The sequence below is a fragment of the Mesoplodon bidens genome (genome assembly GCF_964165515.1).
Source record: "Mesoplodon bidens genome assembly, chromosome: 8".
Taxonomy (NCBI): Eukaryota; Metazoa; Chordata; class Mammalia; order Artiodactyla; family Ziphiidae; genus Mesoplodon; species Mesoplodon bidens.
In genome coordinates, this window is record NC_138165.1 from 38,096,959 (window position 1) to 38,119,281 (window position 22,323).

The 22,323-nt window shown below is 38.4% G+C and overlaps 1 protein-coding gene across 1 annotated transcript in view; it reads left to right on the forward strand.

The window, feature by feature from the left end:
* The window catches only part of PLA2R1 (phospholipase A2 receptor 1), a gene marked incomplete at its 5' end in the record, with an annotated part of 123,432 nt that overhangs the window by 65,418 nt on the left and 35,691 nt on the right, over positions 1 to 22,323 (forward strand). The window contains 6 exon segments of the mRNA XM_081241809.1: positions 3,547 to 3,749; positions 11,664 to 11,809; positions 15,347 to 15,431; positions 17,630 to 17,762; positions 18,339 to 18,374; positions 18,844 to 19,001. Of these exon segments, the coding sequence (XP_081097935.1) occupies positions 3,547 to 3,749; positions 11,664 to 11,809; positions 15,347 to 15,431; positions 17,630 to 17,762; positions 18,339 to 18,374; positions 18,844 to 19,001 (761 nt within the window).

The window sequence follows — 22,323 nt, forward strand, 5'->3', positions numbered from 1 at the left end:
TTGAATGTCCACCGCCTCTGTACCTTGACATTGTCTCATGGTAGACTCAGTTAAATATGATTTCAAATTCCAGATCAAACCCTCAAGAACTACATGGCCCTAAGGCAAGTTACTACACCTCTGTGCCTTGGTTTTTCCATTAGTGAACTGTAGAGGCTAATATCCACCTCAAAGAGGTTTTGAAGTTAAATAGGAAAAAGACCATACAAAATGCCTAACATGGCATCAGGTAGATAAGGAGAACTCCATGAAAGCTCACCTTCCCTGACCCAAAGCTTCCCTTTTCTCCACGGAGAAGGAGAGGAGAGAGATGGAAGGTGGCTGGGGCCGAGGGCCTGAGATTAAGGATGTGAAAGTTGTTGCAGGGAAAGGGAAACGAGTAGACTCAAGTAAAATAATTGTCTAAAGGCCCAGTTATGATTCCCTCCTGCCCTGAGGCCACAGATAGATTTTGTTTGTTTGTTTTCAGGTATATGGCCAGAGAAGTGAAAGATGGAGGCTTTCCCAGGTTGGTTCAATTTACTATAAGGCTAGATAGCTTTACCAAATTGAAGAGACTAGACTGGTGAATTGGAATTTCTTAATTAACTGAATGTGTTCCCATTCATGTTTGATGGAGAGAGTAAAGGGGCGGGGATAGAGGGAGGCTAAGGCAGGTGAGGAGAATCAATTCAAATGTGAGATTCACTGCTAAGGGATAGGATGACAGTTGTTCTTTTCCGGTGGGAGATGAGTTAATCAAATTGGAGAACAATTTCTCTGGGAGAAGAAACACCGCTGCTCTTTTCCACACCCTACCCTTATTATTTGGCTTTACAAGCATCCCCACAACATAAGATTATAAATTTGGTTTATATCTCCCTTAGCCCAGTCTCCCTTTATTATACCACTTTACTGCTTCTTTGAGGCTGAGACTCTAAAATTTAGGTCAAATGTTCCATTAAGTTAACCATTTTCGAATACCAATAACACTACTGCACACTTTTTATCTTCAGAGCAGTTCACAAACATCTCCGTCTTCACTAATGAAGATGAGTTGAATATCTAGTGTCTAAAACCAAAGCTATTTAATCATTGTCTGATGTGGGAAAGTAAGACAAAATGCAAGACCAACAAAAAAGTATATTGCATTTTAAACTTGCTGATTTGAGCTTCTTAAAAATTCTTTGAACATGCAGGCAGAACCTGTGCCACAAAATCCCAGCTTTTGTAATTTCAAAATAAGAATAGAAGCAACATCTTAGTGAAGGTTTTAGCCCTTCATATCTTTCAGGGAGCTTTTTAATATATTATCAGATCTTCATGAAAATCCATAAGAAGAAAAGGAATTATTGCCCCTATGTTTTAGACAAGGCTTTTTGTGACTTATGAACCTTGAGTTTCAAGTTACTAAATATCTGTGCTGGGACTAGAACCCCAGAGTTCAGGCCCCAAGTCCAAGGCTGCTGGGAAGGAAGGATGGAAGAGTCAGGTGGGAGTGTGTGTTTTTTCCTGCTCTTTCAACTAGAGCAATTCCATCCATATACATATTAGGTTTTCAGCTTCCACATGGATTTCCACAGTTCAATTTCATTTGAATTTCATTACACAGAGCAGGCAGCATCTCCTCTGTTGTTCATGACTCCGCTAGATTGTGAGCTGCGTTCCACAATTACACTCAGCAGGCCTGAAATGCTCCATTCACAGCAGGGGCAGTGGCATGCTATACTCTCTCCCCTGCTTGGCCCCCCAGACTCCACCTTGAACACTAACTAGCTCTTCTGGCCAGTGGAGCCAACTGATGTCCTTTGTGTGGATCGACTCTCTCTGTTGACTTCCATTTCTTCTGCATGTCACACAATTGTGTTTTCTTGTTTACCACTGGTCATTTTCATCTTCGTGGGTCTCTTTGGCCATCAGCGTGCACATACACATACGACTGTGAGCTTCCTGCAGGTGTCTAACACGGGGTGTGCAACCAGGATTGTTGAAGACACAAACACTCGTGTTGTAGCTTTATTATTCTTTCTCCTTCTTCACAAACTCTTTTCCATTCCTTCAGGAGGAATGTAAATCTTTGTGCATCTTCCTCTGTCTTCTTCCTTCTCATTCCACTCCTCATTATCTCTCTCTTTAGTCTTTCTATCAGCATAAAACAACCAAAACATGGCTGGCAAGGATAATGTCAATTACCCTGTATCTACAGAAATTGAAGCCATTACTTCTGAAGGGAAATTAAGCAAGACAAATATCTAGTACCAAGTGACTACATTTTTTAAAGTGCCTTTAGGTCCAGAATCGTCACAAGTCTTTAGATGCTTCATCTATAATCACTTGCTTTTTTAAAAGCAGCCCTTGAAAACATTTCTCTCCTTCCCATCCTTCAAAATTCAGCTCAAATGTCATTTCCTGCAAATCCTTTATTGATATCCTGAGACTCCATCACTCCTTCTGAAGTCTCCCCACAGAAATTTTAACACACTGTTACCATAGCACTTAATCCATCATGTTTGCTGCCATTAATCGTTTATTTGTTTGTGTCTCACACTAAACTAAATGTTTTTTGTCCTTCTATCTCAAGCAGCTAATAATATAAAGCCTAGCCTGGTACACAGATACAGATGCATACTTTTATTGTTGTTGTTGTTGTTGAATGTTGATTTAGTTAATTGAATGATTGCTCTGGATTGATGAAAAAAGAAGCTCATTTTTACTCAATTTTTATTCTATTTTTGGAACGGGTTTGTTTTCTACTAGTCACTGAAATTTGAAGTGCATTTTTTAGCTGTCTTATGAGTTGTATACATTTGATGACAAACTTGAGAATCTTAACATAGAAATTGCTTCTATGGAAAAATCTTTCATTTTCCAAAATGTTCAAACATATGCAAAAGAATAAAATGGAATTTGTCCATAACTAAATGGTCTTTCCCTTTTCCCTGATGTCTGCCCCATCCCTGCCCCCAGAATTTCACCCAATTTAGAATATACCTCATTCTCTCCACTCTTCCATGGTGTACAGTTTGGTTTTCTGTTGTGTACCTTGCAGTCTGCTTTACTCCATCATTTATGTATTTTTTTCCTGTTGAATCTATTTCTCAGAGGATCAGCACCATGCATTTTTCATTGTTAATTTTTCACAGCAGGGTTTCAAAGCACAGTGTACAGGGTAGGTATTCAATAAATGGTGAATTAAATTTTCCTCTGCACAGTTAAAAAGCTCAATAATTCAAAGTAGAGGGATGTTGGCATTTGATGAGATATGGGGGATATTTCAGTACCAAGTTGGAACAGCACCTAATTTCCCATCATTTGCCATCTGAGCTCAAAATGCCCAAATTTTAGGCTTCATAGTCTCTCTTCTCTCACTTTGCCATCTACTATTCTCTTCTCCAGAGATGAAGAGAAATGAGATGATCATGCCAATAAAACATCCTTTTTCATCTTTATTGTTCTTGTCTGGATGCTTCATTATGAGATGTCAATTATTCAACACTCTAATGAGCTGTCTTCCAAGCACAAAATGTTCTAGTCATCTGGTATTAAAGTGTTGTTTTCTGCTTTTAGGCTACAGTGGTGGCTGTGTTGTCATTCGAGGAAGGAGTCCCCCTGGTCGCTGGGAAGTGAAGGACTGTAGACACTTTAAGGCAATGTCCCTGTGCAAGCAACCAGTGGAAAATCAGGAGAAACCTGAGCAAGAAGAGAGACAGCCCTTTTTCCCCTGCTATATGGATTGGGAGTCAGAGCCTGGCCTGGCCAGTTGCTTCAAGGTAATACGAAGGTTACATCAGCATTCTCAATGGGACCAACATTATTCCAATTTTGTCCATGTATCCCAAACTCCTTTATTCCAGGATAGTGCCTGGCACACAGCAGGTACTCAATTCATATTTGCTGGCTGTCTCCATCCTTTCAGTTATATTCCAAAATAATTTTTAAGTCAAAATATTGACAGATCCCTGGTGACAATGAGGCCTCCTCATGAGAACCGATATCAAGGCCCTGATCAATATTGTTCTTATTGCATACACAAATGAACAAGGCAGACACTCGCTGAGTATTGAAATGGTACAATTCCATATTGTTTGTAAGCAAATGAATAATATCCTTCTTCTGGAATAACACCATTCTCCTGCCAAGAAGAGCTTTCGCAGCTTTTGATGATCAAAAGTTTATATAGAGGCCATCTTGAATTGAGTGTCGCGTGCAGTGCTTTTGCACGTGGCGTGCTGAGTTGAGGAGTGTGACGCAGCAGTTGGTTCTGTGCTGGGAACTCTAATCCCTTGGGTTTGGTGCAAGGCCTCTGCACTCGGCCCCCTACAGGGTTTATCCTGTATGGGATTCCCTGTGCTTCCTGGACTTTGGTGACTCTTTCCTTTCCCATTAGCCGGGTGGATGAAAGGCTCTTGGTGCTGCAGCCAGGAGGCAGTGCTGTGCCTCTGAAGTGGGAGAGCCAACTTCAGGACACGGGTCCACAAGAGACCTCCCAGCTCCACATAATATCAAGCAGCGAAAATCTCCCAGAGATCTCCATCTCAACACCAGCACCCAGCTTCAGTCAACGGCCAGCAAGCTACAGTGCTGGTCACCCTATGCCAAGCAACTAGCAAGGCAGGAACACAACCCCACCCATTAGCAGAGAGGCTACCTAAAAACATAATAAGGCCATAGGCACCCCAAAACACACCACCAGACGTGGACCTGTCCACCAGAAAGACAAGATCGAGCCTCAACCACCAGAACACAGGCATTAGTCCCCCCCACCAGGAAGCCTACACAACCTACTGAAACAACCTTAGCCACTGGGGACAGACACCAAAAACAACGGGAACTACGAATCTGCAGCCTGCAAAAAGGAGACCCCAAACACAGTAACAAAAGCAAAATGAGAAGACAGAAAAACACACAGCAGGTGAAGGAGCAAGATAAACACCTACCAGACCTAACAAATGAAGAGGTAATAGGCAGTCTACCCGAAAAAGAATTCAGAATAATGATAGTAAAGCTGATCCAAGATTCTATTTCCAAGATCCATAATCTTGGAAATAGAACAGACAAAATGCAAGAAACAGTTAACAAGGACCTAGAAGAACTAAAGATGAATCTAGCATCGATTAAAAACACAATAAATGAAATGAAAAATAATCTAGATGGGATCAATAGCAGAATAACTGAGGCAGAAGAACGGATAAGTGAGGTGGAAGATAAAATAGTGGAAATAACTGATGCAGAGCAAAATAAAGAAAAAAGAATGAAAAGAACAGAGGACAGTCTCAGAGACCTCTGGGACAACATTAAACGCACCAACATTCGAATTATAGGGGTTCCAGAAGAAGAAGAGAAAAAGAAAGGGACTGAGAAAATATTTGAAGAGATTATAGTTGAAAACTTCCCCAATATGGGAAAGGAAATAGTTAATCAAGTCCAGGAGGCACAGAGAGTCCCATACAGAATAAATCCAAGGAGAAATAAACCAAGACACATATTAATCAAACTGTCAAAAATTAAACACAAAGAAATCATATTAAAAGCAGCAAGGGAAAAACAACAAATAACACACAAGGGAATCCCCATCAGGTTAACAGCTGATCTCTCAGCAGAAACTCTACAAGCCAGAAGGGAGTGGCAGGACATAATTAAAGTGATGAAGGAGAGAAACCTGCAACCAAGATTACTCTACCCAGCAAGGATCTCATTCAGATTTGATGGAGAAATTAAAACCTTTACAGACAAGCAAAAGCTGAGAGAGTTAAGCACCACCAAACCAGCTTTACAACAAATGCTAAAAGAACTTCTCTAGGCAAGAAACACAACAGAAGGAATATACCTACAATAACGAACCCAAAGCAATTAAGGAAATGGGAATAGGAACATATATATCAATAATTACCTTAAATATAAATGGACTAAATGCTCCCACCAAAAGACACAGAGTGGCTGAATGGATACAAAAACAAGACCCATATATATGCTGTCTACAAGAGACCCACTTCAGACCTAGAGACACATACAGATTGAAAGTAAAGGGATGGAAAAAGATATTCCATGCAAATGGAAATCAAAAGAAAGCTGGAGTAGCAATTCTTATATCAGACAAAATAGACTTTAAAATAAAGACTATTAGAAGAGACAAAGAAGGACACTACATAACGATAAAGGGATCGATCCAAGAAGAAGATATAACAATTGTAAATATTTATGCACCCAACATAGGAGCACCTCAATACATAAGGCAAATACTAACAGCCATAAAAGGAGAAATCGACAGTAACACAATCATAGTAGGGGACTTTAACACCCCACTTTCACCAATGGACAGATCATCCAAAATGAAAATAAATAAGGAAACACAAGCTTTAAATGATACATTAAACGAGATGGACTTAGTTGATATTTATAGGACATTCCATCCAAAAACAACAGAATACACATTTTTCTCAAGTGCTCATGGAACATTCTCCAGGATAGATCATATCTTGGGTCACAAATCAAGCCTTGGTAAATTTAAGAAATTGAAATTGTATCAAGTATCTTTTCTGACCACAATGCTATGAGACTAGACATCAATTACAGGAAAAGATCTGTAAAAAATACAAACACATGGAGGCTAAACAATACACTACTCAATAACGAAGTGATCACTGAAGAAATCAAAGAGGAAATTAAAAAATACCTAGAAACAAATGACAATGGAGACACGACGACACAACCTATGGGACGCAGCAAAAGCAGTTCTAAGGGGGATGTTTATAGCAACACAATCCCACCTTAAGAAACAGGAAACATCTCGAGTAAACAACCTGACCCTGCACCTAAAGCAATTAGAGAAAGAAGAACAAAAAACCCCCAAAGTTAGCAGAAGGAAAGAAGTCATAAAGATCAGATCAGAAATAAATGAAAAAGAAATGAAGGAAACGATAGCAAAGATCAATAAAACTAAAAGCTGGATCTTTGAGAAGATAAACAAAATTGATAAACCATTATCCAGACTCATCAAGAAAAGAAGGGAGAAGACTCAAATCAATAGAATTAGAAATGAAAAAGGAGAAGTAACAACTGACACTGCAGAAATACAAAAGATCATGAGAGATTACTATAAGCAACTCTATGCCAATAAAATGGACAACCTGGAAGAAATGGACAAATTCTTAGAAATGCACAACCTGCCAAGACTGACTCAGGAAGAAATAGAAAATATGAATAGACCAATCACAAGCACTGAAATTGAAACTGTGATTAAAAATCTTCCAACAAACAAAAGCCCAGGACCAGATGGCTTCACAGACGAATTCTATCAAACATTTAGAGAAGAGCTAACACCCATCCTTCTCAAACTCTTCCAAACAATATCAGAGGAAGGAACACTCCCAAACTCATTCTACGAGGCCACCATCACCTTGATACCAAAACCAGGCAAGGATGTCACAAAGAAAGAAAACTACAGGCCAATATCACTGATGAACATAGATGCAAAAATCCTCAACAAAATACTAGCAAACAGAATCCAACAGCACATTAAAAGGATCATACACCATGATCAAGTGGGGTTTATTCCAGGAATGCAAGGATTCTTCAATATACGCAAATCAATCAATGTGATACACCATATTAACAAGTTGAAGGAGAAAAACCATATGATCATCTCAATAGATGCAGAGAAAGCTTTCGACAAAATTCAACACCCATTTATGATAAAAACCCTGCAGAAAGTAGGCATAGAGGGAACTTTCCTCAACATAATAAAGGCCATATATGACAAACCCACAGCCAACATTGTCCTCAATGGTGAAAAACTGAAAGCATTTCCACTAAGATCAGGAATAAGACAAGGCTGCCCACTCTCACCACTCTTATTCAACCTAGTTTTGGAAGTTTTAGCCACAGCAATCAGAGAAGAAAAGGAAATAAAAGGAATCCAAATTGGAAAAGAAGAAGTAAAGCTGTCACTGTTTGCAGATGACATGATACTATACATAGAGAATCCTAAAGATGCTACCAGAAAACTGCTAGAGCTAATCAATGAATTTGGTAAAGTAGCAGGATACAAAATTAATGCACAGAAATCTCTGGCATTCCTGTACACTAATGATGAAAAATCTGAAAATGAAATCAAGAAAACACTCCCATTTACCATTGCAACAAAAAGAATAAAATATCTAGGAATAAACCTACCTAAGGAGACAAAAGACCTGTATGCAGAAAATTATAAGACACTGATGAAAGAAATTAAAGATGATACAAATAGATGGAGAGATATACCATGCTCCTGGATTGGAAGAATCAATATTGTGAAAATGACTCTACTACCCAAAGCAATCTACAGATTCAATGCAATCCCTATCAAACTACCACTGGCATTTTTCACAGAACTAGAACAAAAAATTTCAAAATTTGTTTGGAAAAACAAAAGACCCCGAATAGCCAAAGCAATCTTGAGAACGAAAAACGGAGCTGGAGGAATCAGGCTCCCTGACTTCAGACTATACTACAAAGCTACAGTAATCAAGACAGTGTGGTACTGGCATAAAAACAGAAAGATAGATCAATGGAACAGGATAGAAAGCCCAGAGATAAACCCACGCACATATGGTCAATTTATCTTTGATAAAGGAGGATGGAATGTACAGTGGAGAAAGGACAGCCTCTTCAATAAGTGGTGCTGGGAAAACTGGACAGGGACATGTAAAAGTATGAGATTAGATCACTCCCTAACACCATACACAAAAATAAGCTCAAAATGGATTAAAGACCTAAATGTAAGGCCAGAAACTATCAAACTCTTAGAGGAAAACATAGGCAGAACACTCTATGACATAAATCACAGCAAGATCCTTTTTGACCCACCTCCTAGAGAAATGGAAATAAAAACAAAGATAAACAAATGGGACCTAATGAAACTTCAAAGCTTTTGCACAGCAAAGGAAACCATAAACAAGACCAAAAGAGAACCCTCAGAATGGGAGAAAATATTTGCAAATGAAGCAACTGACAAAGGATTAATCTCCAAAATTTATAAACAGCTCATGCAGCTGAATAGCAAAAAAACAAACAACCCAATCCAAAAATGGGCAGAAGACCTAAATATACATTTCTCCAAAGAAGATATACAGACTGCCAACAAACACATGAAAGAATGCTCAACATCATTAATCATTAGAGAAATGCAAATCAAAACTACAATGAGATATCATCTCACACCAGTCAGAATAGCCATCATCAAGAAACCTAGAAACAATAAATGCTGGAGAGGGTGTGGAGAAAAGGGAACACTCTTGCACTGCTGGTGGGAATGTGAATTGGTACAGCCACTATGGAGAACAGTATGGTGGTTCCTTAAAAAACTAAAAATAGAACTACCATATGACCCAGCAATCCCACTACTAGGCATATACCCTGAGAAAACCATAATTCCAAAAGAGACATGTACCAAAATGTTCATTGCAGCTCTATTCACAATAGCCCGGAGCTGGAAACAACCTAAGTGTCCATCATCGGATGAATGGATAAAGAAGATGTGGCACATATATACAATGGAATATTACTCAGCCATATAAAGAAATGAAACTGAGCTATTTGTAATGAGGTGGATAGACCTAGAGTCTGTCATACAGAGTGAAGTAAGTCAGAAAGAGAAAGACAAATACCGTATGCTAACACATATATATGGAATTAAAAAAAAAAAAAGTCATGAAGAACCTAGGGGTAAAACGGGAATAAAGACACAGACCTACTTGAGAATGGAATTGAGGATATGGGGAGGGGGAAGGGTAAGCCGTGACAAAGCGAAAGAGAGGCATGGACATACATACACTACCAAACGTAAGGTAGATAGATAGTGGGAAGCAGCCGCATAGCACAGGGAGATCAGCTCGGTGCTTTGTGACCACCTGGAGGGGTGGGATGGGGAGGGTGGGAGGTAGGGAGATGCATGAGGGAAGGGATGTGGGAACAGATGTATATGTATGACTGATTCACTTTGTTATAAAGCAGAAACTAATAAAAAAAAATAAATAAAATAAAATAAAATAAAAAGGTAACAATAACAAAGTGAAAAATAAAAAATTATACTGAGAAACTAATAGATATGTTTGAAAGCATATAAAAATAAAAATATAGATGAAACAAAACAAAAAAAATGTTTATATAGAGAGATATAGATATAGAGAGAGATATAGATACAGATGTAGAGAGAGATATAGATACAGATTTACAGAGAGATAGATATAGAGAGAGATATACAGATATATAGATGTAGAGAGAGATATATAGATATAGATATAGATATATACACATATGTGTGTGTGTTAGAAATGTCTTTTTGCAAATAATCTTTAGATCCTAGATTTAAATCAGTATCTACAATCTTCTTCTCAGAAATACTTTTTTGAAATATGATGTTTTTGTTTGGTGGTTTTGTCTTTGGTTCATTGTACAAATAGAGATTTCCAAAATCCTGGGAGAAAGTTCTTCTCCAGCACCTGGGCACATGAAGAGCAGAATGGAGACAGCCTCTATCTCTAGAAATATTGCAGTCTCATAGATGGCCTGAAACACCTGTAATACACTAAATTTAAATGTACACATGTATAATCCTACATTAAATTCATGGAATAATAGGCCCAGAAGTGACCACACAGAGTAATAAGTTAAACCTTAGAAATGAGTAAACTGCTGCATGAAGTGAGATGAAGTGATTTACCCAAGACCACAATTATTTATTGACAGAGTTGGAATAAATTGCAGCCTTGGGACTCCCAGTCCAGTGCTTTTTCTACTACACATCACCCTGATATGTCAACAAATATATGGTGTGTTTGATGGGCATAGCAGTAGGACTTATGAACTTAAAGTGATTCGAGAAAAGGTTCCCAGAGGAGGTGGGTTTTGACATATAATTTAAAAGATGGAAATGCTGTGCTGTGGTCCATGGGACTGGGAAGGTTATTCATCCTGGTCTCAGCAAATCAGAGCCTGGTGAAGCCTGGCCGCAGGGTGCCTGCCTGGCATTAGAGACTCAGCATAGTGTCAGGCAGTTAAAAATGAGAAGGGTGCAGAGGCCAGAATCTGAAGCTCCAGGTCTTCAGTTCCTCACCCTTGACCTTAAATAAAGTCAAAAGTATGCCTGCCATTTGACTGACTTCTTCCTGCTACCGTGAGGACAGCTGAGAAACAGGAAAGAATTTAGTCACAGCTAAGACCCAAAGACCCTAGAAATATACCCGCCCTAAGTCCCAGGTCTCATTTCTCATTTCTTCGCCTGGGTTAGCCAGATTCATTCAGCTATGGAATACTAGGTCTAATCCTAGCTCTGCTAGTTTGTGGCTGTGTGACCTGAAATTTGTAACCTCTCTTATCCTGACTGTCCTCATCTCTTGACAAACATATGCCAGTCACAAGGAATTTAGGAGGGGAAAAAAAAAGAGTTCTCAAGGAGGAAGAGTCCTCATCTGTTAAACTGAGCCTATCATATCCTCGGCATGACTTTGTCATGAGAATAAAATGAGATAATGGTATTACAACAGCTAGACACACTTTAGTTCAATAAATGTTATTTCTTCCTACTCGGTCAAGCTTTTAAAGTAGAATAATGACAACAATTATATTATTGTCATCTTCTTGTCCAGAATTAAACAGCCTCACCTTATTCATGACTGTGTCAACATTTTTTTCCTTTTACTACACAGGTATTTCATAGTGAAAAAGTTCTGACAAAAAGAACATGGAGAGAAGCTGAAGAATTTTGTGAAGAATTTGGAGCTCATCTTGCAAGCTTTGCCCATATCGAGGAAGAGAATTTTGTGAATGAGCTTTTACATTCAAAATTTAATCGGTAAATACTTGTTAATTTTGAAAAATTTCAGTTGCATATTTTGTCTCCAAGTAATGGCTTCTTAGGCATGAGTATCCCAAATATTGGGGGTATTTGGGATATTCAAAATCTCAAGTATTTAAGTCTAAAACCAACTAAACACTAGTTGTGAAAGAAAAATACATACTTACAGTTTTATATTTATATTGTACCAACTACTCATTCCATAAAACAAAGAACAAAGTGACGATTGTTTTGATATTTGAAATCTTTTCTGTGTACCTCAAATCAGAATTTTAGAGCTTTTCTGCCAAGTTCAGAAATTATCTAGCCCAGCGGTTTTCAAAGTGCTGAGGGTCCGGAGGGTCCTGAGCCCCCAGAGCAGGAGAGGCCAAGTGGACAGAGCTCCTGGTTCCTTGCTCACTGACTCAGCAGGTCCAGCCAACTCCATTTCTAGTTGTTTTGTATATAACAGGAGTCCATGTGAGATTTGGTTTGAAAAAAAGAAAGTGCCACTAATTTTTTCTTTTAATTCCAATCCAACCTTCTAATTTTACCTCTGAGGAAACAGGCATTCACTTGTCTGCATCCGTTTTGCAAGTTTACAGAATCTTGAATTTAACAAAGTTGGAAAATCAATCAAATTTAAATTTGAAGAAACATAGGAGGTCTTGTGCTACCTCTGACCCCATACGGGAATTTCTTTTACTTACTTTCCTGTGGTCATCTACTGTCTACATCAGGGGTCCCCAACCTCTGGGCCGCAGACCAATACCGGTCCGCGGTGTATTAGGAACTGGGCCGCACAACAGGAAGTGAGGGGGAGAGTGAGCTAAGCTTCATCTGCTGCTCCCCATTGCTGGCATTACCGCCGGAACCGTCCCGCCAATCCTCCCACCCCCAGCAGTGGAAAAATTGTCTTCCACGAAACCAATCCCTGGTGCAAAAATGCTGGGGACCACTGGTCTACATAATTCCTTTCAGTTTCAAAGTGTTCTTTACTTGGGATAAAACCCATTCCATTGTTGGAGGCTAGTTTGAAAGATCAACTTTCTAGTAAGCCAGAGCAATACAGATCAAGTCTACTCTATTTCCAAATATTTGAAAATAGCCATCATGTTCTCTTTTAGCAAGTCTTCTCATCCCTTGGCCTCTTTCTCTAGAATGTTCTTGTCAGTTAGCATGTATTTTGGGAATATCTTTTATGGAAGGGACCCTATTATATGCATGGGTGGCTGGAGAATGCAATAGACATGACAGACAAAATCCTGCCCCTGAGGATGTCGTGGTCTGGGGGCAGGGGCATGCCTCCATATATATGTAACACAAATATAGTACCAGGTACTCTGTTCCAAGCTCTGGAAATCTGAAGTCTCAATGAAACACTTACCTGAATCTCAGAGAAAATCCAGAACTACTTTTTGAGGAAAATCCTGGCCTTCCCCACAAGTTTCCTTTAGGACCCTCCCCTAAGAAGCTTAATATGTAACATCTGTCAAATTATTCATCTCCAGCATCTACAAAAATGACCTCAAAGGTGGGAATATCTCCCAGTGTGTGTCTCATGAAGTACTCCAAGGGAAATAGGGGGATTTTGTGGTCAAATATGTTTGCAAAACAAGGCACGATCTTGGAAATTTGCCATATACCTTATCATTGTAAAGGCTTCTAGAAGGAAGCAATTTCTTTGACTGCAAAACCCTTTTTTTTTTTTTTTTTTTGAGACCACTTACCAACATCCCATGGAACTGCTAGTCCCTGCAGGAAATGCTGGCCTAAGACCATGCTTCCCAAGTCTGGCTGATTCTCACACTCACTTGGGAGACTTTTTCACACAGTGCCCTCTGGTCTCACGCCAGAGCTGCTGAGTCAGATTCTCTGAGGCTGAAGAAAAGTTCAAGAAGCTTCCTTGTTGATTGGTTTGCTAGTCTGGTGTGGGGCCTCAGATCCAAGGGAGATGCGATCGTCTCCACTGTTCTAAGTTGTAACTTGGCTTCATGACTTCAGCCCCTTGCAAAACATCCTTTCATACTTGCATATTGTGAGGTTTGCTATATGAAACAACACATGCAAACTGCTTCCAAGTTTGCTGTAACATCAAATTTCATTATAACACTTGTATTTATAAAATTCTCACACTTGGAATGTCTCATAGAATTTAGTGTCAAGTATCTATCAAATTATTGATCTTCGGCACTTAATCACGAAAGCTATATAATGTATGTTTTACTTTTTGTCCAGACTGCCAGGGAGTTCAGCCAAATCTCATGCTTAATTATACCAAATAAACCAATTCTCATAGTTAGCATACATGCTTCTCCTTCTTATAGCACTGCTTTTCTATTTTATTATATTCATATTATATTCATTAAAGTTACATAATTTTAGGAAAATGATGAAGAGAAAATAAATACCAGTTCATCGTTTAGGAGCCAGTATATAGCAGGAAAAATGTAAAATTCTGAATTCAGTGAGGAAAGGAATAAAAAGCTCTCAACGCAGGGAGAGTGACATGAGTTTTCAGCCTGGCCATTAAGATTAATATGCCTGGTTTAACCTTAAGGCAGCATTCTCACCTTCCCACAACCTTAAATGTAAGTTATTATCATGGCAGTGACCAATGCACCTCAGTGATTCTGACCTTTTCTAAGTCACATTTTACTTTCATTTGTATCGTTCAGGCAAAGGAGCTCAAATATCTGAGAAGGGGATGCTTCAGAATAGGCTTGCTTCTGTGCACTAAGGAAAATAAAGCATCTGTCATGACTTCTGAATCTTTTAAATCTTTAATTCTTCAAAATTATTCTCAGAAAATTATCTTAGTCAGATGATTCGTTGTACAATTAGGCTTTATTGCTTCATTTATTGAGTGCTCTCTGGTTTGACGCATTCATCCTCAGCCTAATAGGAGGGAAGATGGTTCTTTGTGGGGCTTCTCACCAAGTCTAACCAGTGGTGACGGCTGAAGTTAATCTACCGTGCCTCAGACTGGTTTGCTGTGGAATTATTTACATTGGGACATTAAAAAAAAAAAACAAATCTGCTGTGTACCTTTTATTAAATGGGGTGGTGGTGATTAACCTTCAGATAATACATGATCATTTGACAAAAGAACAACAAATTAAAAGAGTAAAGTAATATAAATAGCATAGTAAATTAGCAAATAAATAGTCCTCTAGGGAAAAGATGTTCCAAAAGTTCTTACCAACTTGCTTTCATGTGTTCTTGTCTTAATTGAAAGACATTGACATTCCTAATGAACATGCGAAAGCCATGTTCTCAATACGGGCTGACTGTTCCCCCAACTGCCCATCACCAATGAGCACACCATACAAACCAAGAGGAATGGGAAGTGAGATTAATCTTCTCTCAGTTCATTTTATAGCTCAGGTTTTGCTTACAGGAAATGTTCAATAAATGCTTGCTGACTTGACCAGTTCTGCCAGTAGCATCAGCTGTTCCCTACACAACTAAATACTTTAAAATATTTCTTGAACATTTTACATAATGTTGTGAATTCAACAGGAAGAGCCAAGTTTTTGTTTCCTCTCTTCATAGGACAGAAGAAAGGCAGTTCTGGATTGGATTTAACAAAAGAAACCCACTGAATGCTGGCTCTTGGGAGTGGTCTGATGGAACACCTGTAAGTCTTTCCAAGCTGGAGAAAAGAAAATGAATTCAAAGCAGGCGGCCCTGGAACCATTTGGTAAACCAACCAAGAGAACCTGGAAAGAATGACCATCTTCCCCATGACCCAAATCTAAATCAAAAACTGCACCAGACCTTGGTACCAAAAGAGTTATTTCAGCAAGGTCTTGAGAAACCTTTGCTAGACAGATAGTTCTAAAACCAGCTATAAGAGCTCATCCCAAAAAGGAATCAAATTCTCTGAAAAAGCCCCCAAAACCATCTCCCAGGTGAAGAATCTCCAGCAGAGAAGCAACTATTCTCTAAAATAATACCAGGCTTCCTTTGCCCCCCCGCCTCTGCTGCATAGCACCTGAATGTGTGAGTGTGGGACCCTTGTCTGTGTCACAGTGAAAAGAAACATTTTCAGTTTCTCTCACTCTAAAAGAACAGAAATGCCAGCCTTAGAAACAGCTCCTCCTTCTCAGACAAAGCAAGTTATATGGAAGGGGAAAAAAGACTTGCTTTTCATTCAGCCTCACATGTAAAAAAACCTCTATGAAGGAAAGAGGGAACTCACAATTACGTTTTGGGTTTCTTTTTTTTCAGGTGCAATGAGGATTCTCAGATTTTCCTCATAATAGGGAAAAAACAGTAGCAGTATCCCAGATTAAAGAGAGATCCATCTGAAGGCACATGGAAAATCAAGTTATTCAGTTTCACCTGTGAACTGGGGTTAGCAACAGCCTGCAGTGAGCATTTACTGCAGCTCCTGTTCATTGAGCCCTAATCATGTTCTGAGCACTGAGCTGAGTGCACTCCTGCATGATCTCATTTCATCCTTACAGTGATTCAATGCAGTGGGTATTAAAATGATTAAAGAGTTTGCCTAAAACAATACATAAGAGAGACAGTATTTGTACACAGGTTGTCTGCCTCCAAAGCCACAATATCATAATGTCTCCTTGCTGGCAAAACAGCAGCAGCCAAACTTTGAAATAGTAAAGATCAATAGAGAAAAGGGAGCTATCTCTAGTCCTGCTACATAGATGGTGTTCAAATCTGTAGCAAGGAAGGGGTTTGCGGAAAAGCTACATGCTTATAGTGGGAACAAAAATAGTAAGAGTGTGCTAGCTTAAAAAAAATAACGATTTTATCCCAGTACTGCTTCTTTGAAAAGGGCATCAGGACCAGAGAACAGGAAGAGATCTTAGAGATCACCCAGCCCCACCCAACTTTTTGCTGATGAAGAAACCAAGGCGCAGAGAGTGGAAGGGGCAGAGCAGGGTCGACCTACCCCATAAATGGCAGCCACCACGTGGCACAGTTGGGTGGTAACATTAACACGGCACTTGGAGAATAAAATGTGGTACATAGAGGTTGAGAATGCGTTTTAGTAAAACAAACAAACAAACAAACTCATCAGTAATAGGAGAGGAATAGACAATTTGGTTCAGAATCAATGAGATTAGCGATGAAGCAGTGGACTGAGTCCCTTGCCACTTCCCTCTGGACAAAATAAATATCAAACTCATGCCATTCTCTGAATCTGGGTTTATATATATTTAAGTTAGATGAATTGTTGCATGACTGTGCAGATGTTTGAGGAGGAGTATAAATGGTTTCAAAACCCTCTTTTTTTCAAATTTTTTACCTCAGTTTTACTTATGGTCCATCCACTCTTCTGTCGAGTAGTCATCAAATCATTGAGAAGGTTGAATCTCTAGTCAATACCCCGTTATGTGATCATTCCTGGAAAACATTAGATAGTTTCCTGATTAAAGCTAGGGTTGACTTAGAAGTTAGTGATTAGAGACTAAAAGCCTAGTATTTATGCAAAAGAATCTACATCAAAGGTGAGACTCGATTCTGAAAGATCCTTGAGCCTCTAAACAGTTTACCCAGGATCCCAGGGCTAGCCTAATCTTGCCAGTGAGAAAACAGTGCAAATTCATCTGACTTATTCCTTCTGGAGAAAAGAGTAGAATGCCTCTTAAAGAAAGGAAAAAAAAAAAACAACAACAGGCATCTTCAAGAAAAAAATGATAAAGCTTTGATTAGCTTTTCACAAATGTGGAACAACCTTAAACTGGCATCATAACCATATTTCCTCCAGAAGTCTATTGTGATTTATTTACAGGGATGCCTTTTTGATCTTTTGAAACTTTTTGCGGGGGATCATTATTAAGGAATAATGAACTTCATCTGCTGCAGGTTGTCTCTTCATTTTTAGACAATAATTATTTTGGAGAAGACACAAGAAACTGTGCTGTTTATAAGGCGAATAAAACATTGCTACCCTCATACTGTGGCTCCAAACGTGAATGGATATGCAAAATTCCAAGAGGTAAAAATATTAATAAGATCTTTACTATTTATTTGCTTTCTAATAATCTATAGCATTTTCCCAAGTGAACAGTTACAGAGGTCTAAAATTTAAGCACCCTGGAGCACAGTAACAACAGCCTTCATGATGAACCAAATTGTACTCTTTTAGCAAATAATGTATCATGGGGGAATGAGAAAAGATGACACCAGTGCAGTACGCTAACTTAGTAGGAAATAAAAATAACTGCCTATGTCGTGGAATACTGTATTTTGCAAGTACAACCTGGAAGAAATGTCACTGTGACATTACAAGCAAACAAAATTACTTATCAAATGAGTAAGTGAAAGCACCTGGCACAGTGTGTGACACACAGTAGGCTCTCAACAAGTATTCACATCCTTTTCTCTTTAACCAGAGGTCTCTCTTGAGCTTCCTCTTCAAGTATGAGAACTTACCACTTTCCAAACAACACTTGGTTCTTAAATGATCTTTTAAAAAGCAAAGTCCAAAATATTGTGTTTAGACCTAAAGTAATTCAGAGATAGTACACCTGTAAGTAAAGTTCACTCAAACTGGTTTGCTTTCACTCTGCAGATGTGAGACCCAAGATTCCACCCTGGTACCAGTATGGTAAGGACTATCCCGGTAGTTCTTGAATTTCTAATTATGTGCTGTTTTGTAGCATTACTGTGTTATTACATAACTCCAATCGAGTTTCTCTTTTCTTGTGTCAATTGAGAACTAATTTTTTCAAATTAACAAATTCATCATTAATAAATAATCAAACTAATAAATGTCACTAAATATTACTGAAGATTAATATCATAGCTTAACTCCATTTTCATGACACATGATTTTAAAATATGTATCTATCCCAGACTTTTTAATATACGTGAATGTTTCTTATATGAAATAGACCAAGGAAAATAAGTAAATTGTATACTTATTTATGTGTGGGAGGGGGTGTATACACACACATTTTCTTAATGCTGAGTGACCAAATTACACATTTGGGGTCCATCATAGTATACCCTGTTTAAGTGTGTATTACATTGCTCAATAATTGTTGCCTCACCTGTGTTGCTTATTTTTCTTTCAGATGCACCCTGGCTCTTTTATCAGGATGCAGAGTATCTTTTTCATACCTCTGCCTCGGAATGGTCCTCGTTTGAGTTTGTCTGTGGCTGGCTGCGCAGTGATATTCTCACTATTCATTCTGCTCATGAACAAGAATTCATCCACAGCAAAATAAGAGCGGTACTTAAATATGATTAACTATGAGAAACTCAGAGCTTAACTCCTTCTTCTGTCCTTGAGGGATTTTGTTTTTATATTACTTCAGACATTTATCTGTTTCATTAAAAGTCCTAGATTTTTAAGAACTGTTTTGCTTCCTGTTATAGAGATTTAGAGCAAATAATGGAAACACAGGTTTACGATGCTGGTCAGTCATTTCACTTCTCCTCATGCTTTTTTAGCAACAAAGGATGAGTAAATAGCATTTTATTGTTTTTATGAGGTTCATTCCATCATTCAATGCATATTTATTGAGTCTACTCTTCTAGGGGCTGAGGCTCTATCAGTGGTTAAAATAGACCAAAATTCCTGCCCACCTGGAGTTTTTAGTCTAGTCTGGGAAGGAAGACTGTAATCAATATAAATAAATAGAATTACATAATGTTTTAGAAAAAGATAAATGGATAAATGCCATGGAGGAAAATAAAGCACAAATGAGGAACAAAGAGTACTGGGAGGTGCATGGCTGTTTTAATGTTTCAAATTTGACTTATAAGAGTACAGTATTTTTTTAGACTCTATGCAGAAAATGGTAAGGAGTGGTTCTCCATTTCAACTTCAGATAGAGAAATCCTTTGAGAAGCTAGGCTTGTTAGAAAGCAGCCTGCAAAATCCATTAAACAATGAATAGACTGCCAAGGAATAGTGTTGATTTTCAGTGTATTTCTTCAGCAAGCATTTAGTGAGCATTAGGTATGTCTCAGACATTGTGGTATTTGTCAAGGACACAAAAATGTCAAGGACACAAAAATATCAAGGACACAAAAATGAAATACAGTCAGTGTCTTTAAAAAGCTGGAAATAACACGATGTAATAAGGGAAAAGGGAGCAGTTTGTACAAATTACCAAGGGGGCACCTGGGAGGAAAAACCTCATTCCCAATTTTCCCTAGGAAATTGTTGAAGATAAGAAAGAGCCTTTTTTCTTTTCCCATACTTTAACATTAGTTCATGCTCTGCAGGAATCCTTGGTTGCTCTATCATCTTTTCCTATGTTTGTAAGTTGACTGTTAAAATGAAGCTCTGGATTAAAGCATCCTTGACTTGTAAGAGAAATGTCTCCCCTCACACCTCATTGGGCTTTCCTGTTTCTATAATTCTGTTTGATACACATACAGCCTGTGAAGTGCATGCAGGTTGGAACTACTACTGCATTTTGATGGAAAAGTCAAGAACCAGAGGAGTTAGGTGACAACTGCACTGCCTCACAGAGACTCAGTGGTAGACAAACAATGAGAACTGGATGTTCCCCAGTATTGGTTCATGCATTGTTTTACTACTCTTCATCTCCTACAAATGGAACACTCAAGCCAAAACTGTAATATTAAGTATCAACAAATTACATATCATGACCTCAGAAAATACATTTGTTTCTTTAGCTAGACAGCAGACTCCTCACCCCTGGCGGCAATAACAATAGATCAGGTGAATGGCTAAAAACTAATCCATGGACATGCAAAGTGCACGTCCCAAAAGGAGCTGATATTTGGCCAATACTTATTGTAATGGTGTCAAGCATGGCTAAGTACTAACATTTAATGGCATTTAATCTTTCTAAGAACTCTCTGTGGGAAGTTCTATCGTCAGCACAATTTACAGATGAAGAAGCTAAGACTCCAAAGAGGTGAAGGAACTTTGTTACACAGCAGCTGAGTAGTGGAATTTGGAAGTGATCCCAGGTCATCTTACAAGGTCATTTTAAAAAATGGCTGCAGGCAGCAGAACAGCATATTCATTACATTAAAATGCTAGTTCTAAAATCCATCCAAAAAAAGGAAACCCTTGTTCATTGTTGGTGGGAATGTAAGTTGGTGCAACCTCTATTGAAAATAGTATGGATGTTCCTCAAAGAACTAAATCCAGCAATTCCACTCCTGGGTATATATCTGAAAAAAAAGTGAAAACACTAATTCGAAAAGATACATGCACCCCAATGTTCATAGCAGCACTATTTACAGTAGCCAGGACATGGAAGCAACCTAAATGCCCATCAACAGAGGAATGGATAAAGAAGATGTGGCACATATATACAATGGAATATTAGTCATAAAAAAGAATAAAATTTTGCCATTTGCAACACATATATGGACCTAGAAGGTATCATGCTTCATGAAATGTCAGACAGAGAAAGATAAATACTGTACGTTATCACTTATATGTGGAAGCTAAAAAACAAAACAAATGATTAATATAACGGAACAGAAACAAACACACTGATACAGAAAACAAACTAGTGGTTATCAGTGGGGAGAGAGAAGGAGGACAAGATAGGGGGAGAGGATTAAGAGATATAACCTACTATGTATAAAATAAATAAGCTACAAGGATGTACTGTATAGCATAGGGAAATATAGCCATTGTTTTGTAATAACTAAATGGGGTGTAATCTATAAAAGTTTTGAATCACTATGTTGTATAGCTGAAACTAATATAATATTGTAAAACAAGTATACCTCAACTTTTTTAAATTAATAAATAAAATAAAATAAAATCCCTCCCCAAAAGATGGCTGTCAGCTCTGTCTCAGACATGCACAGTAGAGGGCTTCTTTGAGCATTCCAGCAGAGCTTAGCTCTTTTAGGAACCTCTGCAGGTCTTCTCTCTTAACCTTTCCCTTAATTCACTCTCCCAGTTTTTGGTTGTTGGGAAGCCAGTGGAAATGGCAGAGTTAATACCTCCCATTGAAGGGAATAGTAAAACCCCACAGGCTTAGACATTTGAAAAGGCATAGCCAGTGCCATGATCTAGTTGAGGACTAGATCTAGTGATCTCAAACCATGTAGTGTCTTATATGGCAAAATTATTACCAAACCTATGACCATATTAATAAAGAATGCCCTGTCAGTATTATGGGTGAGTGGCTAACTGATCTAACACTGCATTGTGCCACAGAAGAAAATCATCATAGGGAATGTGCAGACCAAGAATGGAGCAAGAAAGCCAAATGGGAAGGGTATCAATTTAGAAAAGAATGCTGTACATTTCTAAAGCAGTTCTTCCTCCTGCTTAGTTTATAGCAGTTAGGCAATTTTTGTTGGTGGTAGCGGTGGTATTTACGGTGACCATTTACATTTCTTAACCAAGAAATCCCATATCTAAGTACGTCTTGCTGGAATGAGTCAGTCCAGAAGTTCTGGATGAGGAACTAAACATGTAGAGGTCATACCACTCATTCTTGTGGCATGCCCATCCTATAATTGCAGGAAGAATAAGAATTAAATAATTAAATATTTTTAAAGTTACATATGTATTGTATAGCTCCTCTAAGAAGAGTAGTAACTCA